Below are 26,730 nucleotides of genomic sequence, written 5' to 3'. Positions count from 1 at the left end.
CCCTCCTCGCCCGGGATGCTGCTGCCGCTGCTGCGGGGCGGCTGCTTCCCTTCCTCCTCTCCCGGCGGCGGCGGCGGCGACAGCGACAGGGGCGCAGGGGCGGGGCCAGCGGCGCAGCTGCAGCGCGGAGCCCGCGGGCCGGTGGGGCCGCTGGAGCGGGCGGACGCCGGGCGCGGGGCCGAGGCGGAGCGGGCGGCGGCGGGCGGCGGCGGGCTGCGGGCCGCGCGGGAGCCGCATGTGTGCATGGATCCGGGCGCCGCGCGGCAGAGGCGGGCCGGGGGCGGCCTGGGCGCGGGCTCCCCGGCGCTGTCGGGCGGCCAGGCCCGCCGGAGGAAGCAGCCGCCCCGGCCGGCCGACTTCAAGCTGCAGGTCATCATCATCGGTTCCCGCGGCGTGGGCAAGACCAGCCTGATGGAGCGCTTCACCGACGACACCTTCTGCGAGGCCTGCAAGTCCACCGTGGGTAAGGACAGGGCTCCCCGGACCCGCGGCCTGGCTCCTCCGGCCACCCGCCCTCGCCCCTCCTCCAGCCGTCCGTCCCGGGGGTGGGGGGGGCTTCCTGGGGCTAGGTGGGCCTCTCCCCAAGAAGCCCCTCGGGGCCTGTTCTTCAAGCCAGGCAGTGATTTTCGTTCCACGCAGACACGTCCTTGGGCCTCTCCGGTCACAGACCCCTCGCGCCCCTCCCACTTCCCGAGTGGGAGCTTCCACCTCTCCCGCATCCTCCAAGCGTCCGTCCTGGGTCCTAGGATCAGCGCCCGTAGAAACCCCCGAGCCTTTGCGCTACTCATCTAGGAAAGTAGACCGAGAGGGGAAGCAGGCAGGCAGTGCACAGAAATTAAAGCGCAAGGCCTCTCAGGCCGCCGTCGCGCTCCTGGCCAGATGGTCTAGGTGGGTCTTCTAGCTAATTTTGATCCCGTTAACTCTGCCTTAGGAGGAGGAATATTTCCCCTGCAAACCAGGGCTTGCTTGAGAATGGTGAACCCATTTTTATGATACTCTGAAATAATGAAGTTTAGAATTCTCTGTGGAGAATCTGTAAAGACTAGTAAAACTAAAATTGTGCTAAAAATTTTTGTGTTAACCACAAAATGGACAGTTATTTCAGCTGTATTTATCCGTGACATCAAATAACCCAGTGACTCTCAAAAGTGAGATCAGTTCGTTCAGTACCACTTGGGCCAGGGAAGTCCACTGATGGGGCAAGCTCAGCCTACTGGGGCTCAGGAAGTGCAATATGCTTAAAGGTCTAAAACGGAAACTGCAGGGGAAATTTTGTAATGAAGTCAGGTGGGCAGAACTTGACATTGAGGTTTGTCAGGTCTGGTGGGTGCTTCCATGGAAAATCCCTGAAGAACGACAAAACACCGGGAGTCCCGTGGCTGGGGTGGGTCTTCAGAGTAAAGGGAAGTCACCTTAAGTGATATGCAATTTACCCATGGGTGATCCAAGAAACATAGAATGGTAGTTAGATTTGAAATAATAGAGTTTAAAATATCATTCCGTGTACTTATACAAGGTTCAAAGAGCCCTGGCTGGTTTAATTGGAAGTCCTTATCTCACTCTATCTTCCTTGTCCTCATAGAACTTTTGCTTGGATCTAGAATGCTATTTAATATTGTACTCAGTGGTAGTTCCAAAGGCTCTTGTATGTGTTAAAGAGTACAGTACAATTTTAAGATGAACTAGTTTTAAAGTGTGGTATGACAATATGGCGCTACATTTAAAATGTCTTTTTGATTAAGTAAGCCAATTTTTGTCTTTTTTGTTTTGATTTTGAGAACTTATTTTCTTTCATGCTTTTTTGGAATAGATAATTTTGGAAATATTTGTGTTCTCTGTTTATTTTTAAAACGTAGGCTTTGGGGCCATGAGATTAAAATTCAGTAGCATAACTAGACTCTGTTTCAAATAGCCAATCTTGGATCATATAGAGTACAGGAAGTTGGTAATCCATCAGTTGAGGTTTATACTGTCATTTTAGTACCTGGCATAAAGGAGGATTAAAAACAGTTCAGAATTATCAATCTATTGTAGACCCATGCTTAAAAATATAAAAATGAGAGGTGTACTGTGCAATGAAAATAAATCAGTATAGGTTTAGTGGATGGGGTTGAGACAAGAGGACTGGATAGTTTGTTTCTCTGCCCCCTGTACTGACAAACATAAATACACACTCACATACACACCTCTTTCCCCACCACCTCACCCACAGGAGTTTCTTGTGTAGTTGTGTCTAGTCTTGCACATTCTTGTTTCCTGCTATAGTGCTTGGCGCAGTAAATGTTTATTGTGGAAAGTTCCAGGAAAGATGATATCCTCTGGCCTGGTCCAGGATATTTAGACAGTTTAAGAATGCTCTCAAGAGACCCTTCTCTACTTCTGCCTCCAAGTTGCTTTTTCCTCCCAGCTATCAGGTCATTTAGTGAGCACTTACCGTGTGCTGGGTGCTGTGCTACCCACTGGGGATTCAGGGATAACAGGACAAGGTAGTGGATTCCAGGTGAGTGAGGGCAGTGGCAGAGACATGTGCCAATCTGGGGCCGGCTGAGGGCTGGCCAGAGGTGGCTCTCTCCTCCCTCACTGGAATGCTGGGCAGATGAATTCCTTCTTTTAGAAGAATGCTAGTGGAGTGTGGCACTGGGCGTGGTGTGGAATTGTGCCTGCCTCACCTGAATGCTCACCGTTTGAGGCACTCAGCTCACGGATCCTTTACTGGCCAGTTTCTCAGGTGTCATCTCCATAGGGTATAATTAGCTCCACACAGAGAAGGAGTCTTTTCCATGGGAGCTGCTGCTGCTTATCCTGTCGAGGCTTGCAAATGACAGCAGAGGGTCAGAGGAGACTGTGAGCCACACGGCGTGCTGGGATGGCACCTCAGTGCACATTTGGGGCATGTCCAGACCAAGGCGGGTAAGCATCATGTCCTTCACAGACTTAAATAGAGATCTTCAGAAAGTGCCTTTTTAAAATGACTGAGACCCACTTAAACGTTCTGTAAAGATGGTGGTGGAAAGCCTTAGAGCTTTGAGATGAAGCATCTACTATATAAAATTATAAATGAGCAAAGTTTTAATTTTTTATATTCATATCGAATTCTAACTTGATTTAAAGAGACAAAATTCTGGAGTACAAAAAGCTAAAATGATTGTTTTTCATAATTGACCTACTTAATGGAAATTGTCTAATTGTGTATTTTCTAATGTGATTTTGTATTAATGGGATTGAGTTACTTAGTATGATATTAGTATGATATAGCTAGCATAATTCGATAGATTCTCTTGAAAGTACAGGGGCAGCACTTTAATAAAGGGTGGAGAGTTGGAATCTAGTTGGCCATAGAAATGTACAACCATGTAACTTACCTGATCTGTTCTTTCCCTCATACCAATGTGTGTATCAGAAGCATATTTAACCATCTGTCACAAATCTGTGCGTGTGTGCACACATGCGCTATTACTTTCTGGATGGAAGCTGCAGAAACCATTACTGTCTAGTAACTGAATTCTTGGTCTAGTTTTCTTCCTGTTTGACTTAACAGGTAAATAAACTTTTTAAAAAGTATATTTCAAAAAATAACCCCATAAAATTTACATTTTCAACCTTCGTTTTATTTCTATATAACTAGGGCATTAGCCTGTAGAATAAAGTAAGCTAAAGCCCCAAGAATGCTTTTATTTTGGTTAGATTGAAATAGTTTCACCAGATAGAAACCCCACACCCACCCCTGCTCCAGCAGCATTGCATTCTAGGGAAGGAAAAAAAAAAACATTAGATGAGGAATGAGATGAGGAACCTGGGCTCTTGATTGAGGCGGGGTCACTAACTAGTCTGTGACTTTGAATAAGTAATTTGGTTCTGTGCATATTAAATACAGCATTCTGTTGGTAGTAGCTCCCATTTGTAGAGCATTTACATTTGCCAGCAAAGTACACTCTTTCTAATTCTTGCAAAAATCCTAAAAGTTATCCCCATCTGGCAGGTAGTCAGGGCCAAGGTACGCAGTGAGTTCTGTTTTCCTGCTCGTTCCATAGCTTACTTTGAGATTTAAATTTCAACTTTGTTGAAAATACTGATGTAAAAGCTTCACAGGTGTAAAAGCTTCCTGCACCCTAGAGCCCTTTCCTGGTTATTTAATTCCCTCCCTCGCCCCAACCCTATAACATAATGAGATATTTCTTCCATGGTATCAAGGAAATTGACTGTCTTACTATGCCTCTGTCACTTGTTACTTGCCTTCTGGATATTAAAATGATTCTCAAACAATTGCATTTCTTACCTAAAATATTCTTAAATTCAACAAAATGGGTATATTTAGTTGCAGAAGAAGTAGTACAACTGTCTAGACCAAAACTCTGATTTTCACGGACAGTAAAAGTGACCCTAAAATGCTGGAGATCAACACAGGGTCACCAGTTCTTTTATTCTGTTGAGTAAGGACATGTAAAAAGGTATCAGGAATATTTTAAGAAACTATTCAGACCAAAGAAGACAAAAGAAACTTCCTTACTACTTTCTCTTCATTTTTTTTTTTTTCTCATTTTGGAGTAGGGGGTTAAAAAACTTCCAAGACAGGCCCCTGAGGATCCCTGGTCTGAGGAGATGCTAGCGCTCACAGAAGCCCCGTTTGTCCTCAGCTGCTGGTCCTGGCCCCTGAGCTCTTGGCCTCTCTCTGCCCACAGGAACCAGGGTACACTGGAGCACCCCTTTCTGTTGGAGGGGTCCAGGCTGTGGGCTCCTGGGATGCCCATGGGCCCCATTCTACCAGGGCCCGCAGCTACAGGGAGTCTAATTCACCTGCAGAAATTGCTGACTGGATGTGGCCTTGGAGGTTAGGTGACATGGCTTCTAAATGCAGTCCCCGAGGGCCAGGTAGCTTTCCCTAGAAGCACTACAGTAACTGTCAAAGGGGAAGTTGACCACCTGGACTCTATTCTAGAAACTTCAGAAATTTCTGTTAGAAAAGCCAGAATGAACATCTAAATTGGATTAAAATCCTAAACTGTGTGTTTTATTCTGCTCCTCTGTGATCAAATGCAGCCTTCAAGCCAGGCATGCTCTGCTCAAGTGTTTCCCTGGTGAGTGAACTGGGAGACATCATCCAGAATTTTCACGCCAAAAGCCCCAGAGGCTGCAGCTCTCCAGTGTCGTTCTGCTCCATCTGGAAAGTAACTTGTACTAAAGCGTCTAACGCCAAGATGATGTAACATGATGACTCAGGGAGATGCGTGTGTGAAAGAAATGCCTGGGGCCGGGTTAGCATCGGTTTTATACCACATAGCCTGGCCTTGTGTGATCAGGTTTATTTAATGGATTCAGTGCAAACTCATGCTTGTTCAGAGCACGTCCATGTTTGTGGAATAAGGTAGCTGTCTTTCAGAGAAAGTATGCAGCTTTAGTTGGGGTCAGGTTGTCTCGGTTGAATAAAAATCTCTTTAAAGACCTGGCTTTAAATCTCAGGGATCTTCACTCAGACTGGGCCCCTGGCAAAGAAGAAAGGTTTCAGTAGGTGTGATAGGGATCCACATTCTCCCTCCAGTCTGAAATGTGCCAGAAGCAATCTGTTCGCAGATCTCAGAACAGGCTTAGGAAACAGAGTGGGTTCCTTTGAGAACTGATAGGTCCAAAATTATTCTCTAGTGTTGTGTGCCAGATACATTGTTTTAATTAAGCATTTGTTTGAGTTGGTAAAGAAAACATCGTTTTGGACAGTCACCACTCAGCAAATACTGTTTGAGTGGGGATTTATATTTACATAAGACACCACTCTGGTAGCCGTTTTGTGGGGTGCACAGCACGTGCCTGCTTCCCTGCTCTGGTCCTTTTTAGAAGGGGACGTGACTCAAGAAGCTTACCATAATAAGATGATACAGGAGAGGTGAAATGTTGCTGCATTTCAACTGGGGAAGGCACTGATTGTGCTCCTTCTGTCCTTTTATCTCACATCTTTGACATTTGGAAAATATTTGGAGAACCAAAACCACAAACCTAAAATAGTACCCTTATTGAGTGTGGGTAAACAAGGAAACACAACATAGGGTTAGAAGAACAGTATATAATCCTGAGAAAACCTTATCCCCAATCTGACAGATTCCACTGTTCTGTTTCTGGTGCTTATGTAATGCTTTCTTAGTTTAAAAACATGGCAAAACAAAGAGACAACATTCCCTAGTTTCCCCAACCCTTGATTTCATGTAGAAGCTTCAGGGTCCACCAAGCCAGGACCAGGCAAAGAAACAGTCTCCTCTAGATGAGTAATTACCCCTCAGGCTGGGCGCTTCGCAGCTCTCCAGTGCTTTCTCTCCCCTCTGCGCCTGGTGTCTAGGAGAACCAACCCCCCTTTACAGGCTGAAGCATAGCACACCTACACACAAATTATCACTTTTAATTTTTTTCTCCAGGGAAAAAGTGCCAACCCTTCTTGGCCATTGTCTTACCATTCTAAATGTGCCAGCCCGCCAGGGCTGCCAAATGGACATGGTACTTTCCCCAGGTCTTGTGTTTATATTTTGATATTTCATATTCATCTGTATATATTTCCATATGAATCTCTAAAGGCTTAGGTTTTTTTTTTTTTTTTTAAAGTGCATCAGAGTCTTTGCAAAACAGCAGCTACATGGTGGGTAAAAGAAAGGGTGCACAAACCAGAGGTTAATTCCCTCTCCTTCCTGCCTAATGGGAATGCTCCCCGGAACACGTCAACAGCAAGTTTATACCTCCCTCCCCTCCTTGCCTTTCTTTTCTTTTTAAAGATTTATTTATTTATTTCTCTTCCCTCCCCCCCCCACCCGGGTTGTCTGCTCTCTGTGTCTATTTGCTGCGTCTTCTTTGTCCACTTCTGTTGTTGTCAGCTGCATGGGAATCTGTGTTTCTTTTTGTTGCATCATCTTGTTGTGTCAGCTCTCCATGTGTGCGGCGCCATTCCTGGGCAGGCTGCACTTTCGTCCGCGCTGGGCGGCTCTCCTTATGGGGCACACTCCTTGTGTGTAGGGCTCCCTTACACGGGGGACACCCCTGCACCGCACGGCAGGGCACTCCTTGCGCGCATCAGCACTGCACGTGGACCAGCTGCACACGGGTCAAGGAGGCCCAGGGTTTGAACCGTGGATCTCCCATGTGGTAGACGGACGCCCTAACCACTGGCCCAAGTCTGCCACCCCCTTCTTTTCTTATCCATTATTTGACGTAATAGGTGAGGAGGAGCATAACCCGGTACATACCAGCTCGGTGGCCTTGGCAAGCTACCTACTCTCCAAGCCTTGGTTTTCTCATCTGTGAAATGGAGACAATTATAGAAACTACCTCTGAGCTTAAGGGGATCCCTTAAGTTAATGTACATAAAGCCCTTAGAATCGTACCTGAACCGTAGTAAGCACCAGAAGAGTTCATTCTTCTCAGTCTTAAACTTTTGATATGCTTAGGCCTGAGAAGCATTTTTTATGACATGGTGATTTTCCTACTTTCACAGCACCTATTTCTGAGACATATTTGATTTGATGTTTGTGGTACTTAGTTTCTATTCCATTGGCTCAGGTAGGAAATAGTATGATTTCACAAGTTAGGCTGCTGTCGGGAGTCAGTACAGGAATGGAGATAGAGGTCTACAAAGGGCCAGTTCTTGCCTGTGGTAGGTAGTCAGTTCAGGCTGAAGCCTGGGCTCACAGCAGGTGGTTTGCTCTTTAGTGTGTGACTTGTCACTGTTCATTCCTGGATTTCTCTAATTTTTCCAGAAGTAGCCAGCATGTCTCCTGACATGCTCGAGATACCCACGATGCTGCCCTTGGGGCACGTGGCCTGGTGGGGGGGACTGATGAGCACCTGAGACCAGCGGGCACTGAGACAGTGTGAGAGAGAGTGGGTCCTGGGGCTGGGGACGCAGGGAAGAACGTGAGCAGGGGCTGGGTGCAGGCCCGGAGGGGGTTAGGTGGCGCCGCACTTGGACCCAGACGGGTGTTCTGGACAGATGAGGAGAGACAGACGGCAGCAAGGGGTCACGCCTGCGGAGTCAGGGTACGGCCGGGAGCAACCGCTCCAGCCAGCTTGGTGCTTACAAGCCCTGCTCCTGGGGCTGCTCCTGTGAGGAGCCTCCTCTGTGCTGACATTCGGCTGAGTGTTCGAGGGTGACAGTGACGCCTTACCCTCTGAGGGTCCTTAGGAGTTCTGTGACATGCAGTCCATCTATCCCAAACATTAAAAATCAACAGGCTTACAAGGGATTTTGACTCTTGCTTTAAGAAAGTTTTTAGAAACGTTTAGTTGGCTGTATACTTTGATACAAGTAGAATATGTGTCTCAGAACCATAAAGATACTTCATTTAAGAAAGAGGACTTTTAATGAGCTCTTTTATCTGATGGGATTTTAGACTTAGTCACTGAATGTTTTTCTATTGCTGCTATTGATGTTATTGTAATTAATCTACTCACTAAAACTAGATTTGCAGAGTCTTAATTCTAGTCTCTGTCAGTTAATCTTTGTTTTCATATTAAATTTAATAATGTACTTCTAATCATGGTGATAATATTACCCCTTATTTCCTGATTTTAGATATTAATGCCCTTTCCTTTTATTTTTAATTAAACTTTGTGATTACAGAATAGCTCTAGTGTATGAATCTGAAGTTGGAAAAGTTGCTAAAATTGGTTGAAAAAGAGCATCTGACACGTTCGGATTCAGAAGAACAATTCTTAGCAGAGAAGCCTAATCAAAACAAAAATTATCTGCTCTGGGGTTCTTTTGGTTGATTCAAAGCTGAGCTCACAAAAGAGGTATCATGACTGTCAGTTTCTAAAGTAACAGCCACTGTGACAAGTTTTTTAAGTTAAAGCTCTCTGAAATAAATTTTTTTAAAAACCTAATTTAAAGGAACGGGAAACAAAAATAAAATAGAACCGTGCTTATGTGACAGAATATGAATTTGATTTTTAAATTGCCATTGCAGAGTAACATTGTGGCATTGAAATCCTAATGTTATTTTAAATATCATGAAGACAGTGTTTCATCATTAATCTGTGCCAATTAAAATTAGGACATAACATATATATCCAGGCCATGTTTTGTGTTTAGTAGGACATCACTTCTAGTTATGCTATTACCTTTTGTTTGCCTCATTAAGAAACACTGTTGAAAGATAACACTTCTACACAAACTTGCTTCCTGTTTCAAGGCCATGTCAGAGTCATTTAACTTTGGAAAGGAAATCTATTCCAGATCTGAAAGTGAAATTGGCTTAACCAGCTTTTGTTCAGTGACATAAAATTATATCTGGCAGGCGAGATTTCTTTAAATGCCGTTAAGAATTGAAATGTAGTGGAGTGTTCTCTAGCTTTGTTGGCTCGTGATGCTTTACGTTTACACGACTTTGCGTCGTTGTACAGGAGGGCTCCTTGCACACCCTCCTGTTGTAAACATGCCTTTGAGTGTTGTTGGTGTCTGCGGTGTTACTAATTATAAGAGCGAGTCACATGTCTTTGACTTCACCTCCAGTACCATCTGACCCTGAAGTGCTGCATCACCGCACTTGTGTGCTTCCAGCCAGCTGCCCGCAGCCGGCAAATGGCTCCGGCTTCCTGTGCCCTGCAGGCCCGTCCAGGACCTAGGTCTGCAGGGCGCGCGGTCAGGAAACCGCTCTTCTAAGGAGTACGCTCCTGCCGCTCTCACTGAGCCAGCAATCCCTTTCGGTTATTTTCCTTAGTTGTAAAAATTGTGTAAAAGGTTTGTTGAAATATTTAAGTTTTCTATAACTGGGAAGCATATATGTTAACATGCAAATAAAAATGTGGTTTTCAGAAATTTATCTGAAGCTTCTAAGGGCTGAATTGGAAAAAGATGATACACAGCAGTTTACTTAGTAATATTAAAATGAGTAAAACCTTAACATAGGTAAGTTAATCTGGATAAGAGTACATTTGAAAACAGTTTTCCCCACTATTGGGATATAATAAAGAAGTCATGTTTCTCTTTACCTAAGTTTTTGCAAATATTTAAAAAATTTAGTACAATAGTTTCTAAATTTAGAGTAAGGCTCTATGAAATCAAGATTACATTTCCAGGAAGCAGACTTGGCCCAGTGGATAGGGGGTCCATCTACCACATGGGAGGTCCGCGGTTCAAACCCCGGGCCTCCTTGACCCATGTGGAGCTGGCCCATGCGCAGTGCTGATGCGCGCAAGGAGTGCCCTGCCATGCAGGGGTGTCCCCCATGTAGGGGAGCCCCACGCACAAGGAATATGCCCCGTAAGGAGAGCCGCCCAGCGCAAAGGAAAGTGCAGCCTGCCCAGGAATGGCACCGTGCACACAGACACAACAAGATGACACAACAAAAAGAAACAGATTCCTGTGCCGCTGACAATAACAGAAGCGGACAAAGAAGAACACGCAGCAAATAGACACAGAGAACAGACAACTGGGGCGGGGGAAGGGGAGAAAAATAAATACATCTTTAAAAAAAAAAAAAAAGATTATGTTTCCCGTGTTCCATACAAGAATTTTCCCTAAGATAACATTCTTTGAAAGCCATTCATTTGTTAATGTAGTTTTTAAAAGATTTTTTGGCTAAACTTGGGGGAGTAATGAATTATATTATGAACACCAAATGCTAGAAGACAGTTCAGTATAAAACATGCCATAGGTGGGTTTTTTACAGCTGTGTATTAAGCATGACTGTGGCTCAGTAGTTACAGATACAGGCATCCTTCAGCCTTTTCCTTTGGAGTCTTAGTGATATCAGTGTTTCCTCTTCCCATTTTTCTGGTACTGATATACAAATACACAAATAGGGTTATTTTTATGGCTAATTGCCTCCTGATTATTTTGCTTCTTACTCCTTGTGTTTTGTTTTCTTTATAGGCGTTGACTTTAAAATCAAAACTGTAGAGCTAAGAGGAAAGAAAATCAGATTACAAATCTGGTAAGTGGAAGAGCGTATGCCAGTGATGTGCCTCATGTGTCTAACACTAGCCCATATGCTTGTCTACTAAAATTAACTGTTTGAGCTGGTTTGCCTCTCCTACTTTTCTTTGCTCAGTTTAGAATAAAATGAACAATGCCTTCTTCAAGAGAATTTATAATAAGAGAGTCTACTTATTTCATACTCCATTTGCACATGGGGAATTGTAGAAAGAAGAATTTTACTTTAATGACAACTCACTTGGAGCCTTTATGCCTCTATTTTAAATCATTCAACATGCATAGCAAAACTGTCATTGCCAAAGTGATTGCTCAGATGCTTGCCTTCATGGCTTTAAAGTTATTTTGTGTGTTAGTGTTCAAAGAAAGTCCAATATGTTCATGACCAGATTTGCACAATTTAAAGGCTGTTATTCATGGCACAGTGTGACTAGCACTGGCTGGGCATAACCCCCCCAGCTGTGCCACTGGTGCCATGGGATGGTGACTCCCCATTAATGCCAGGTCCCTTGCCAAAGAAAAGCCCCTTTCTCAGCCGTCAGCCTTCTCAGGTCCTAAGCCTGACGAGGGACCAGACCAGCCGTCCTGTAGCCGTGGTCTGTGCCAGGAGCCTCTGCTGCCTGTTGGCAGTCCGCAGGTGGTGTTGGGATGCACGCTGTGGCGGGCGCCATGTGTGCACAGGAGGAGCCTGGGCCTGGTGTGGTGTGAAAGTGGTGCCTGTGAGGTTTTCAGAGAATGCCGTTTTGTTTTAATGACACAGATGCAGCGTATTCAGCTTACTAACTCCTCTTGGCAGGTCACCCTCAGCTCTGGTTGTCTGTCCACCATGTGTGTGTTTGCTTTCATCTGCGTTAATTGCTGCTTCATCTGTGGCACCACCGATCACCTAATGCTTGAATGTTAGTGGCATGTCTTCATTCTCCATCTGTGTGCCTGTCCGGGCACACCTGCAGCCGAGCCAGCGTTGCTTGCCCCCGGAGGTGTCTGAGGTAATGCCTTCATTTGCTCATCCGTGACTTTCTCTAACTCACTTTAAGGATGTGTTTTGTTTTGTGTGTGTGTGTGTATTTTTGGTTCTGATTTGATTATGAAACATTGGCATTCCTGCCTAAAATAATTGAATAACAAAAAATAGATATTTTTCTTTTAGCTCATCCCTGAAGAGGCCGCAAACTTTGTTTTGGATGTCACTCCTCAGTTTTTGAACTCTGGCAATGACAACAAAATATCTTGCACATAAGTTGCTGTTTCTCATTGTAACTCTCTATGGTTTAGCACATCCTTAGGGTTTTGGGTCTGCCCATCTCTGTACCTAGCACCAATGGGTGAAATACTTGTTGATGAGGAGATCATCTCACAGTGGGAAGATGAGCCATGCCTGATGTAGTGGCATAACTGAAAAGATGTATCCTGTATACGTTAATGTTCGTCTTGGATATTAACGATCTGAATTATAAAAGTATGTTCAAACGAGACTGCGATGCTGGTGACATTAGATGCTTCTGGAATCTAGCTGCAGTGCCTTGGAGTCTGATCGGACAGGGCCCTGCCTTATCATGCCCCCTCTGTGGAAGAAAGTGTGATCATACCATTGACCCTCAGAAACTGCTTTTCTCTTGGAAAAACATTCCCCAAAAACAGCTCCTCCCTCTGACTCTTCCCTCCTTTGCTTCAGTGGTCTTCGTTTTTAAAACTCTTTATAACACTGGCAAAGGATATAACTAAGGGAGGGAAAAGGAGGCTCATCGGATTTATCAGAAGTTTGATTGCAGGTTTTCTACATGGAATGAATATTCCAGTGATTCAGTCAGGAAGTCAAAGTTGACTTCCTGAAGGGATTTTCCACAGTGAATGACACAGTCACAATCTGTCGGCCATTTTATTAATCACATAAAACTCAAAATATTTTTATCTCCTGAAATATTTTATCTAAAAGACAAAAACACCTTTTTATTCATATTGCTCTCTAGCAGGTAAAAAGTAAATACTGGTGTTAAGGTTCTAATTCCTGTCGCTTACTCGAAGTACTACGTGGCTCGTTCTGAGTTATCACTGTCCCTGGCCATTGCTGGGGTCATCTGCTTCATCATGGGCAGAGTGTCGTCGTACTCTGTAATCAGTTGAAGCCACGACAGGAGCCAGTAGAGTTGAAAATGGCCCTCTTCAAGGAGACACAGTAGACCGTGCTGTGCTCCTAATAGCTGTGCTCAGATTTCTGGACCATAAACCTAGCTGGTTTTCAATGGAGAGTTCTTGTTAGGAGAAGTGCATTTTTTTCTTGGTGATTTCAGAACATAGCCAACCTAGCAAAATAGTGTTTCCTATGGATTCCTAAAGGTCTAAAGTATCAAAGGGTGCAGATGCCTTTGCCACGTTTTTTAATTCCTTGATTATCCTTGGCCAAAAAAAGGATCACTTTTCTCATCTCCGACTTAAGGTATTTCCAGATATATGTATATAAGAACTTTTTAGAACTAGAGGTAAAATAAAATGGGTTGTTTATATGATTCAGTTTCATGAATTTATATCCAGAGTGCTTTGCATTTATATCCAAAGTGTTGTCCTGGACATATACGAGGTATACTTCAATTTGCTGCTTTGAAGTGAACAAGAAGCCATGAAATATGTTTCCTTCCTTTAGGCCACCCTAAAATGAAACGTGTTCAGTAAGGATTCCTTTATTCTTTTTTTTTTTTTCCATTCTCCTTTATTCCATAAACACCTAGTTAACAAGTTGCACAAATCAAAAATAAAGGCAGGGGAGGGTGTAGGGAAGATTTTTGTGATGAGTGTGGTTGGTTGGTGGGAGGGAAAGAATTGGGAACGAGACCAGTCCTCTCCCTCCACAGCCTCGGGCAGGGGCTAGGCCTCTGTGGCAGGGGCTCTGAGGAAGAGGTGGGCAAAGACCCAGGGTAGCTGAGGGTTGGAGGAGGCCCTACAACCAGAGCTCACCCCAAAGACCTTCCCTCAATGCATGGCAGAGGCAGAATGGGGGAGGTGAGGAGGTTCAAAGATGGAGCAGCAAAATAAAAAATCAAGTTAGCGGATACAGGAGAAGTGGAATCATCATGGTAATGGGGATTAAAGAAGGAAGAAGTAGGTAAAGGGGGCAGTGAGAAGTTCTCCCTGAGACCCCCAGGGAGAGGTGAGGGCCAGCTTGCCTGTTAATTTAATATTAAATTGGGGGCAGGAGTTGGAGAGGGAAAAGTTATTTCAGGGGATGATTTCTCAGCCTCTCACAGTCTGTACAAGAGAGGCTGAGGGCCTAGGGCCCTCACCAGTCATAGCGGCGGGACTGTCGGGAGGGGGAGTCCTCAGGTCCCTGTATAGCCAGGCGGGGAGGCCCCTCAGCCCTTCGGCCCCCACCCCCTGAAGCCTCATGCCGTCGAAATTCCAGAGGGCGCTGCTGCCGGAATCGGGAAGTCTCCCTCCGCCACTCATCATCAAATGCTGCAGCCTCACTCTCATCCAGGTTGATGTAGTCCTGCCGCTCCTCCTGGTCCCCTGTACGGTGGTTTCGGGAGCGCTGCAGGATGTGAGCCCTGTCTCGGATGTGATGCCCAATGGACATCTGCTCTAGGCCACTGTCTGAGTCCCGTACAGTCCTCCGTGTCTCCCGGATCTGCATCCTGCGGCTGGCAGGCCTGGTCCCTGGCATGTTGCCATCTGTGATACTGAGGAAGGGGCTATATCCAAAGCCACCTGACAACATTCGGCTCATATGCTGACGGTGAATAGCAAAGGGGTCCATCAGGAACATGGGATCCTCAGGCTCCGCGTCCCTCATGAAGCGGAACATCCTGCTCTTAGCTCCAGGGGGCTCCACACGGTCCCCGATTCGGACTCAGCGGTGCAGGCTCGGGGCTGCGGCCCGGGACGCGAGGATTGGTCCGGGGTGGAGATCCTCGGTCTCGCGCGCCGCCTCCTCCCACAGCAGATACCTCAGTACCCCCTGCTCGGCCCACGGAGCCCGAACCGCGGCCAGGCCGGGGCGGAAATGACGTCATGATGGGGCCGCCCACCCCGGGGCTGGGCCCGCGGGAGCTCCCTCCTTTATTCTATAAATCATTTGAGTCTATACTGCTGGGAAATTGACAGCATCCTTTCTGTTGGTGTCAAGTTCATTTCCTTCCTTAGAAGAGATAGAGCCTTTCATGTACTTGAAAACGGTTACTGCCCTGCCAATTAGTGATTGCATCATTTAAATGAATATATTCAGTACAAAAAGTTAAGAATCTATAAGTTGCCTAAGTATCTGTTTTACTAATCTGGAAACAGGATTTCAGGAATTTTTCAATTTATACCAGAAGCAGAGGGAAAAGTAATATCCCATGCCAGCTGTAGTAAATGATGATTTAACCGATGTTATTAAGCTGCAAATTGCTTGAAACCTGTGCTCTATGAAATGAAAATTCAAGTTTGTGGAGATAAAGATAGGAAATAATCAGGATTCCACATTCTTCCTAGAAAGATGAAAGCATGGTCAATGCATTGGTATTTTATTATGATCTAAATTTTTGTAAAGTGGAAGCTTGTGCAGGATTTTTATGGTACTGGCAAATAGGTGTTTAACAAATACTTGCTGAACTGAGGACATTTCATGACCATACATGATAGCAGAGAATTTGTGTAGTGGAAATAAATCAGACGGGCTTTTGAGAGGAATAGAAAGTAAAAACTTCCATAGCCCACGTATTTGGGAATATGGAATAATCTTTCAAAGAAAGATGCTTTCCACCTCAAGCATTCAGAGCCAGGCAGAGAAAGATGAACTCGAGGAATGGCCATAGCTGGGCATAGTGAGCTATTGAATTGACTCTCCTTGGGAATTTTGTAAACTAAAACTGTTTGCTCATTTATTTGGATTAGAACAGTTGCCTCATTTTTTGTCTGACTTTAAGCCAATAGAGAGGGCAAATTTCTTGGTGTATTCATGATTCTTAAGTACATTATCATGCAACTTTTTTTTTTTTAACTATATCAAGTCTTTTACTATCCTAGTCCTTGATTGTTGGGTTTTTATTAAAACTTGTTATCTTTAATTTCTCTGGTTTTTTAATCTCCCAATTGCTGGATCCTAATTCATTGAATGTGTAGAGAAATGAATGTGAATTGACTTACACTAAAAGCCAGATTGAAGTTACTTAGAATAAAGATTTATTAAATGTGAGTTCCTAGAATGCTGCAGTGAAGATCTTATATCTTCTTCCTAGTTAAATTTGCAATGCGGGCTATGGTGTACAAATTTCAGAGTAGAAAAATACATGCTGTTTTTGACTTCTTAAAGAAATGGGAGATGTTTCTTAACAGTATTCAAGCAGCACCGAATAGTTTTTAAAACATTTAAGATATTTCATCAAATCCTAACTTAAACAGGCCTTAACTTGTGGTAGGATGCATGGCCAGTCTCTTTTGACTCTTGATTTGACATATTTATGTCTGCCCCCAAATGCCTAGGCTTAGAAAAATAATTTTTGTGCATTGATTCTTTAAGTAAATGAAATGATATCTGAATCACTTCCTTCTCTGGCACCTTGCAGTTGCCTGTTAGTGTGGTCTTTAAGTTGCTTTTAGAAATCTGAAGAATTCAGGCTCCATCTAGCATTATTCTTCAGTTTTTACTTTTTTTTTTTTTCTTTTTTTGGCAATTGTAGGTCTTAAAAATAAATTTCATTTTGCCCTGATACGGCATCAACTTTCCACCTTTTAGGCGTATCTCCTTTGGCCCAGCAGATGTTTCTTGGCTGCTGCAGTAAGCCAGGCACTGTGCTGGACCCGGGCGAACCAAGCAGGCCACCTCTGCCCTCCCACGGCTTCCAGTGAAGGGTAGCAGTGGGTCATTAACATCTCTCTTTTTTTTTTTTAAACAAATCTATTTTATTGACACAGTATTAAGGAAGCATAAAATTGCTACAACGTGTACAATCAGTGGTATTTGGTATAATCAACGCAGTTGTGCATTCATCACTTCAATCATTATTAGAGCATTATCATTATTTCAGTCATATTAATAATAAAAAGCAGACAAACAAGAAAATTCATCACCTCTCAATTTCTCTAGGCTTCCCCTGCTGTACATAGCTGCTATTTCTGGCTATTCTTGTACATTTGCTTTACTTTTTAAGCCTTTTTATGGAGATGTAGTCACAAACCATATGATCTATCCAAAAATTATAATCAGTGGCTTTTAGTATAATTCCAATGTTGTGCATTCATCACCGCATCTTACAGTCTCTTGAACAAAGCAAATGGCCTGACTTTACATGAAAATTCATTTACCATTTTGTTTAACATAGTAATAACACATCACTGATGTGAACTAATTTGGCAGAACGTTGTCTTAGTTTGCCAGAGCTGCTATGAGAGGTTGGCTTAAACAACAGGAATCTGTTGTCTCACAGTTTGGGAGACGAGAAGTCAGCATCAAGATGTGGGCATACCATGCTTTCTCCAGAGTCTGTGTTAGGTGACCACTTTCTGGCAGTCCTCCATCACAGGGCCATTTGCCTCTTTCTAGTCTCGCTTCTCGTTTCTCCTTCCTGGTCCAGTGTCCTCTGCTTCTAAGGGCTCCAGCCATTTTGCATTCAGGCTCACCCTCATGCCGTTTGGCCACACCCTAACCAGAAACATCCTCAGGGGTCCTGTTTGCAGATTAGTTCACATACAGGCCGGGGAGTTGGGGCTGGGCACGTCTTGATGGGGGACAGGCTTCAGTCCCCAGCAGAAGTCTAGCCTGGAGGCAGCCGTAAACTAAAGCAGCATTTCCAAAGGGGGTTTTTAGGGCAGAGGTCTTTGACCAAATAAATACATTTGGAAAGTGCTGTATATCTTCCCCTTTTGGAAACTTACGTGTTATTCTATTAGGGTCTTTCAGAGCCCCCGCAGTGAAGAATTCTGGTTTTTTTTTTTTGTTTACTCCACTGCTCCCCAACCTACCAACTATGGCACACCTGTTTTCTCACACAGCCAGTAGGAGCCACAGGTGAGGGTTCATGGGACTCACTTGGAGAAAAGCTAAATTGTGTATTATGTTTAAAGACAGTGTATTCCTTGTAATCAGAAGCCCTGCTGTATTTATTCAATGAAAAGAGCCTCGTTTAGAACTAAAAATATGTGATGGTTCACACCACTTCTTTTTTTTTTTTTAATGTTTATATCCAATATTTTATTGGTACATTAGAAATGGAAATAAACTGTGACAAACTACCAAAGCATACAACTACATGACTATAAGGGAACAATGGCAGTACCCATTGGAGAAGGTTAAAAGTGGACTATCCTGTAGGGAATGCAAAAATGACATACAGAAATGTCATCAGTGGTGAGATTGTTCACAGCACTGGCTATCTGGAATTTACACATCAATGGGAAGCTTTAAAACAAAGGTAGTGGTGGAGCATTCACTGCCCCTGTCCCCTTAATCAGGGAGTATGAGTGAGAAGACATAAGAAAATGCCTAAAATCTCTACAGACACATAAACTTACAATTAACAAACCCATAACCAAGACAGTCAGGTAATGCTGAAATTTGCTCTTGTGAGGAGACACCATTTTATGATGTTTGAACACATTCTTTCTCCTGCTGGATAGTTTCCTTTGATGGGAGAGTATTTTTTTCTTCAGTGTTAGTTTTCTTCAGGTTTGACGTGTCAAACTTCTCCTTCCGACAAGTCTGGTTTATCACTCATCTTATCTGAAAGCTTGAAGACCTGTTAAGAGACAACTACTGGGCAAGGACAGCTCCTCACCCTAGGCGAGGTACCACACCATTTCTTAGTTCTCAGATTGAGAAATCCGCCTCAACCAGCTCCTGCACACCACCATGCTCATGTCGTTTTTCATGCTGAAAACGGTCAACGTCAGCTTGGAGAACAGTTTTTAGACTTCAGATAGGCAGTGGGCATTAGTGGAGTTTACAGTATTTGCTAAAACTCTTGCTTTTCTTTTCGCCACCTATTCTGTTTGAAAGCATTAAGAAAATAAGACTGATTCTACAGCATTTTTTTCAGTAGGGGAGGGGCCACTGGTCATTTTTTCCGCAAAATCTGATATTAGCCATCTGTGTGACTTAAAGGAGAGTTGCAAGTTTAAAGAGTTTCAGTTATTTTCTGTGCATTTTCTCATTGTTAATCATTACCTGCCTTAGAGGGGGTTATCATTTCCCCCATTTTACATGTTAAAAAATGAGGTTCAGAAAGGTTGGGTTTGCCAAAGAAACCAGATCCGGGAGCCAAGGATGGAGCCCCCATGCCCAGGACTCCACCTGGGGCTCTCCATGGTGCAGGAAAGGGCCGCGGAGCTTCCCAGAATCGGCCATGTAGGGCCTGAGCCAACACTAGCACTTTTGAGAAAAGTGCGGGAAATAATAGCACATTTTCCTGTCACTGTACCAGTGTATAGAAGCAAAATACCTGGAAGCATAATTATTTGACTTGCGCATACTACTTTATGACTAAAACTAAAGCAGTTTACTGTCAGCTCAGCACCAAACTCCTTGTACATCTTTGCTATTCCTCTTACTCCCTCTATATCAGTTTCCTCCAGACTGTAGTAGCCTGGGGTCTTAGAACCTTCTAGAACAAAGTTTAATAGTGGAGAGGAGTATATTATAGTGCACTCATGTCATTTACAGTATTAAATTACTTTCTACTTCTGTCATTTTATTCCAGAATGTAAAAAAAAATTCATTACAAAGGTTATGTCAGCTTAACTTAGCTCCTAGGAAATGAGGTAAGGAACCAAAAGTTACTTTTATACTGAATGATATTTCTGTATGAATTTTCACATTGGAAAGGCAATTCATTTGACAAAAGTTAAGATTTGGTTTTGTGAAGGATTTTAGCATCTTCAGTGGGAACCACCTCCTCCCTCCCCCATTTTGTTGTGCCTGTCTTTTTGCCATAATTCTTATTCTCTTTTTTTCAAAATCTTGGTTTGATACAAATTGGGTGTTCTTTATGTGTTTCTTTGATTGTCACTAGCTCAGAAGAGCTCCTGTCATCCATAGCAGTGGCTCTGCCTGGGGTCTTGGCACAACTGAGGCGTCACCTGGAGAGCGGGACTAAGCCTGCCTTGCCCGGCAGCCCGGGCCAGGGGCGGCCCTGCTGCTGGCTGTGGGCAGGAAGCCTTGTTCTCCTTCCTCAGGTGAAGTAGTAATAGGTGGACTGCCACAGGCACCCAGTCCCCCGAGCACTAGCGCCGCGGGCGGGGCAAAACGGAGGGCCTGCGCTTCTTAGCATCTTAGGATACTCCCGGCTAGCAGAGGGGTGTGAGCATGTGTGAAGGCTGCACTCCCTGCATGTCATCACTTCTCTCTGATCTGTTAAGAATTGTTTTGTAGGGAAACAGACTTTGGCCCAGTGGTTAGGGCGTCCGTCTACCATATGGGAGGTCCGCGGTTCAAACCCCGGGCCTCCTTGACCCGTGTGGAGCTGGCCCATGCGCAGTGCTGATGCGCTCAAGGAGTGCCATGCCACGCAAGGGTGTCGCCCGCATAAGGGAGCCCCACGCGCAAGGAGTGCGCCCCGTAAGGAGAGCCGCCCAGCGTGAAAAGAAAGAGCAGCCTGCCCAAGAATGGCGCCGCCCACACTTCCCGTGCCGCTGAGCCGCTGACGACAACAGAAGCGGACAAAGAAACAAGACGCAGCAAATAGACACCAAGAACAGACAACCGGGGGGGGGGGGGGGGGGGGGGGGATAAATAAATAAATAAATCTTTAAAAAAAAAAAAAGAATTGTTTTGTATGTCACCTTAACTCACCTAAAATGTACGCTTTTAGAGGTTACTTTTTACATACTGTTATTTTAAAACTTCCGTTTTCTTTTAGAAAGGCATGATCATATATTTTGGTGTCATGTGAGCCTTACTGTTGGCGATTTTCTGCCTTTTAGGGGAAAAAGATATTCTGGGAAGTTTGTTGATCTCAATTTATAATCCATCCCCACCCATCCCATTGCACCTCTGTGTGAAGATACCATGTATCTCAGATACCGCTTTCGTCAGCCTGAATTTTTTTTCCTACTCTTTAACTAGTCGTCATCATCAGGGAAGGGATTAAAGAAAGCAGAGGCATGAGACTCTTGTTCCCTCATGCTGGAGAAACAGAATCGTAATGTGTGTTTGCACAGGAATGTGGACCTGCTGGCTCTGTTTCTTGCTTGGGAGCTGATTGCTGCTATTTCTTAGGGACACGGCAGGTCAGGAGCGATTCAACAGCATTACCTCAGCATATTACAGAAGTGCCAAGGGGATCATACTGGTGTATGATATCACCAAGAAGGAGACATTTGATGACTTGCCCAAGTGGATGAAGATGATCGATAAGGTAGGTGTTGCAGTTTGCCACCAGTATCAACTCACTGCTTTGGGGTGATAATCATTTTAAGAGAAAGAAGGGGAAGCATATTTCCTGGCGATACTTGTGCATATTGGACATCATTTGGTCCATGTTATAACGTGCAGTGGGGAGATAGGTATATGTCCCTGTATTATAGACTGCCAAAGCGGTAGACTAATCTGGGATCACACCACTGGTGAGTAATAAACTTTTATTCTGGTACCCCGAATTGCCTGGCTTCAAAGCTGAGATGGGCTTCCCTGGACTTGGACACATGGCCTTCTTGTCCCTCTGTCGTGTTCACATGAGCGCTCAGCCTGTCCATGCCCATAGAGCAAAGCTCAGGGGGGGAGATGGTCTTCCCCGCAGTGTTTGGGTGGCCAGGAGGGCCTCAGTCACCCATTGTACATCTGCCCTCAGAGGTACAGGTGTTGGGGAGCTGACATAGCTCAGTGGTTGCACTGCTCCTTCCCATATACAAGGTCCTGGGTTCAATCCCTGGTACCTCCTTAAAGAAAAAAAAAAACTACAGAGGTCCTTTAGTGCATGACGTGAACAAAAGAAGATGTTATTCTTTGGCTCATGATTAGATATAAATAGGTCACAACTGTTTTAAACCTGCCTTTTAAGTAACGTTGAAGACTGTATCTGCCGGTTTATCAAGCACTTCATCAGCGTGAGCCTCTCAGGAGTGCTTCCAGGACTCCAGCTGCAGGGGGCGTGGACCCAGGACGAACCCCACGCTGCGCTCGCTCTGCCCTTGCCTCGAGTCCCTCGAGCCCTGGGCTCTGCTGCCGCTCCCCAGCCAGTGCTCCTGAGGAAACCCGGGGGGCAGTCCTCCTCGTAGTCTGAACGCTCAGGCCTGGCGTGATGGGTTTAAACCAAGAGTGCCTGACTCCAAAGGGCCCAATTCCAAGCGTGCTTGAGTCTTTTTGTTTTCCTCTACGGGCGAGTCCTTGGATTGGCGAATACACCAAGTTGCTACCTGCCAGAGTCTTGAGCTCCAGAGTTCTCCTCCCTGCGACACTTGGCACTTGTTTGCCTTGCACTGAGCTGTGCCAGCTGTCGCTTCTCGAGCACCCACGGTGCCCCGCCGGGGTCCCAGGCCTCACCACCGTGCTGCTGGCTGCATCACCAGCCTCCGCGGGCAGGGCCACACCATCAGCTGGTTTTTGTTTCGGTCTGTCTCAGAGTATTTTTGGAATGCAGAAAGCCAAATCAGTTCCTCAGGAGAGGTTAGCCTTATTAAAAAGAGAAACCCTATTGTGCTTCTCTATATATATATATTCCACCTAGCTTTTTTCCTGACTATAAAATTAGCTCTACTTCTCACTATAGAAAATTTGGAAAATCAAGAAAAACACTAAGAAGTGAATTTAAAAATCTATAGCTCCACCATCCTGAAAAACCAAATTGAACTCTTACTCCATTTAATTTTATACCCTGCTTATTTCACTAAACATTTTATCATCCTGAGTCTTCCTGTGTCATTAAATGTTCTTCTAAATCATGTTTTTTTGTTTTTTGGCTTTTTTTTTTAAGATTTATTTCTCCACACACCCCCACTCCACCCTCCCTATTGTCTGCTCTCTCTGTCCATTCACTGCACATTCCTGTGTCTGTCTTCTCTTTAGGCATCACCAGGAACCAATCCTGGGACCTTCCAGGGTGGGAGAGAGGTGCTCAATCTCTTGTGCCACCTCAGCTCCTTGGTCTGCTTCATCTCTTATTGTCTCTCCTCTGTGTCTCTTTTTGTTGCGTCATCTTGCTGCACCAGCTCTCCACGTGGGCCAGCACTCCACTTGGGCCAGCTTACCTTCACCAGGAAGCCCCGGGAGTCGAACCCTGTACCTCCCATATGGTAGATGGGAGCCCATTTGCTTGAGCCACATCCACTTCTCAGTGTGCTTTTTTTAATGACTGCATTTTGGGTTTACCTTACCTTATTTAATTCTGATTTATCCTGTTGGACTTCTAGATTTTTTCAAATTGATGACTGTTTTACATATGGAGCATTTCCTAGCTTTTGAATCATTTCCTTAGGAGAGAATCTTAGGAATTATTCGGTCAGAGGCAAGGAACACTGCACTTCTGAATGCCTGTTCCCAAAACATTGGGAGCCCTGTGAGAGCTGGTTCTGCCCAGAACGTCAGTGGTGCTCACAAATTTGTGGAGGGAAGGGACAGATGAGAGCAGAGTGAAAACTCCCATCCCAGTTTTCATTTCCTCCATCAGTGTAGACAGTGTGCGTCGTTGAAATGCAGTTATTTTTTTTATTTCCACAGTATGCCTCAGAAGATGCAGAACTTCTTTTAGTTGGTAATAAGTTGGACTGTGAAGCAGATAGGGAGATCACCAGGCAGCAAGGTGAAAAGGTAAGAAAAGCGTGTACATAAGAGATGTCACAATTCTCACCCTCTTTATGGTTGGCACTTGGTGGACTTTTATTTCAGTAAATTGTGTATTCTTAATTACGTACTATTTCAGACATCTAAAAAAAGTACAAGGAATAATATAGATAAAACAATTATTAGCACGTTTTAAAAGAAATTAGTATAGATAAAATTATTATCCAATTACATCCTTCTCAAGATTTAACTATTTTTAACTTCCTGCTCCTTGAAATTCATTTTAAAATGGAGGGGGAAAGTGTCAGTATTCCCTGCATTATTATCTAATCTGGCATGTCTTTAATGAGAAAACATTTATTTTAAGCTGTAAAAACTGCTTTCATAGTTTTCTCTTACTCTGATGTATTTTAACCTTCCTTGGTTTTTGCTGAGGAGTCAGTCATGGAAAATCATCAGCATTATTCACATGATGGATCCATTACAATTTTCGAAACTTAGGCAAATAACTTGGAGGACCAGTTATCGTTGTAGGGATTTTGTTTTGTTGTTTACTTATAATTTCAGAATCTGCTGGAGTTTATGAAATTCCTCTTGGAGTATGAGTGGACTTGACAGGTCTTCTGGCCTCAGCCTTACCTTTGAAGCGGAGCTGCTGGCTGGGATTTCCCCGGTCCCAGAGGACACAGGCTGCGGTGGGAAGCAGGCTGTGTGCTTAGCTTGGACCAAACTACACCCCACACACAGAAATGCTTTTTTTCCTTTTCTTAGTTTGCACAGCAAATAACTGGGATGCGGTTCTGTGAAGCAAGTGCCAAGGATAATTTCAATGTGGACGAAATATTTCTGAAACTTGTTGATGACATTCTGAAAAAGGTAAAAAAAAAAATCTCTACATCATAGGAGCATTTAATGTGTAACTGGTTATAGTTATTTATTTTTTTTATTATCTTTTTCACTAATAATTTTTTATTTAGAAAGGAAAGTACAGTAGTTACTTTGAGTCTCAAGAACCAGGTAAAGTTGTCTAGGCCAGAAGCATCCAGCTTTCTATGGCAGCAGCTATTTTCCCTCCTTGGGTCTTCAGTGTCACTTCGTATTGACGTATAATATTTTTGCTTAACATTAAAATACAGTTTGGTGGAATGGACTGAGCATGGTATAATAATGCACGATACGTATTGGACATCTGCTCTCCCCCATGAGAATTAAGTTAGATGCAGGCAATGGTGACCTAGCAAAGTGTGCAGATCTCTTGGCGGAACTGAGCACCCTTGGTGTTTGCCTTGCACAACCCCATGCTCTGCTTTCTAGCGGAAGCAGCAGCTTTTCCATGATGCCAAGTTGTAGGAGAATTGCTGGACAGCTTCACTGAGCAACAAAAGCTTCCTCAGGCATCTTTAGGCTAAGATTTCTAGTAAGAACTTTCTCTAAGTTGATTTACAGTATAATTAAGTATAATCTGCTCAGTTCAACTGAAACTTCAGAAGCTTGGAGGAAAATCCAAAGTTGTTTATATCATTGCCAAAGGTTAATTCTTTAGTAATGCTACAACCCCTCAGAATGCAGCCACTTTTTTTTTCATTTCTTGATGTGTTAAATTCCCATTATACTTGGTTCTATGGAGGTAATTGTTTCTAGACTTCAAGTATTTATGAGGTTGGTCTCATCTCTTTTTAACCTTGGATATTAAAGTAGGCTGGGCAGTATTAGGTTTTAACATGAAGCTCCATGAACCTGGTTTTTATTTGTTGGCCTAGCAAAAAATAAATTTATTTTTAAATTTTTTTTAAAAATTGGAGAGCTTTATCTAGCAATACTTTGTTTGCATATTATTGTACTATTCATAGAGCCTGTATATATACATTACGTCATTAAGATGTTTTTGTCAAAAAATATTTGTCTTTTTCTTTATCCTTAAGATGCCCCTGGATATTTTAAGGAATGAGTTGTCTAACAGTATCCTCTCGTTACAACCGGAACCCGAGATTCCACCAGAACTGCCTCCACCAAGACCTCATGTCCGATGCTGTTGAGTTGCTACTTTGGAGACAAAGTGGAAACAATTCCTGGGAAGGGGAGTAACAGTCTCTTCTGCACTACAATCATTTTGACAGTTTCCTTTCGCACTTTGTAATCTGAGTCAGAGCTATACACTAACTTGTAAATATGCAAATAAGCAATCCTGGGTAAGTCTGGGGTATAAATTCCGTATTCCCCTCCAAATTATTATATTTCATTCATGGCCCCAGTGTCTAGTGCACATACACTGGGAAGCGTAGTACTTCTAATATGAAGAATGGGAGAAATACAAGGTATAATGTTTCTTGAAATAAATAATATAATTGTCCTTGTTAATTATATTATGAGGACAGAAGAGATTCTGATAAGAGAGAGCGTGGTGCTTTGCTTACTGTTTTAAAGAAAATTTGTAAAGCTAAAGACTTTGAGAAATGCTATCTTAAGTGCTTTTTTCTTTATTTACAAGACATTTTCCCCCCAACTATAGCATCTTTGAAGTATTGGAGTATTTCTGCCACAAAGCTAAGATCCATTTATAGCCATCATTTAAGATTATTTATTAATGTTATGTCATGGTAGAATATTACTAGTTTAGAGAGATTGAACTCGACTTGGTTGGTCTAAGGCTACAGACTCATTGTCACAGTTTCCTGAAGGACATACCCTGTACTTTTAAGAACTACACAGATTGAATGACGAAAGAAGTGGTTTTGAAACTGTAGAAGACTATTTTAAAACAACGCTGCTGTCCTAAATAAATCCTGTTTAAAGGAATTTTAAAGAGATACATTTTACTATATCAGAGAACATACCTGTATTTGCCTAAACACTCTGTACCTTTGTAATGATAGAACTTCCCCCTTTATGGTGAAGCTTAGCCTAGTAAGCCTAGAAGCCTAGACTGTGCTCTTTTTTTTTTTTTGGAGGGGGGTGGTCTGGTAATGAATTTGTCAGCTCTATCTTTGGTATATCTTTTATTAAACTGCACCTTTTTGTTTAGTCAAGATAAATAAGTAATTATGTATTTGAATAACTCAGCGTGTCTTGAGTGTTGTGGTATTGAAAAGCATTGTGGTCTTTCTACACTAATGAAGTGCAAATAAAATTTTGTATTTATGAA

General features: G+C 43.6%; 1 protein-coding gene and 1 pseudogene across 1 annotated transcript; one reads left to right on the top strand and one right to left on the bottom strand.

The window, feature by feature from the left end:
* On the top strand, positions 1–26,730 carry RAB12 (RAB12, member RAS oncogene family). Its single transcript, XM_004464734.4, has 6 exons — positions 1–463; positions 10,844–10,904; positions 21,090–21,228; positions 23,526–23,615; positions 24,360–24,464; positions 25,511–26,730. The coding sequence occupies exons 1-6, from the start codon at positions 16–18 to the stop codon at positions 25,622–25,624; spliced, it is 957 nt and encodes a 318-aa protein (XP_004464791.2). The 5' UTR covers positions 1–15; the 3' UTR covers positions 25,625–26,730.
* On the bottom strand, positions 13,610–20,628 carry LOC101437306 (myeloid leukemia factor 2 pseudogene; annotated as a pseudogene).

Source organism: Dasypus novemcinctus, chromosome 16 (assembly GCF_030445035.2).
Source record: "Dasypus novemcinctus isolate mDasNov1 chromosome 16, mDasNov1.1.hap2, whole genome shotgun sequence".
In the NCBI taxonomy this organism is placed as follows: Eukaryota; Metazoa; Chordata; class Mammalia; order Cingulata; family Dasypodidae; genus Dasypus; species Dasypus novemcinctus.
Note: the sequence above shows the minus strand (reverse complement) of the source record. Positions and strands in the feature narration are given on the sequence as shown.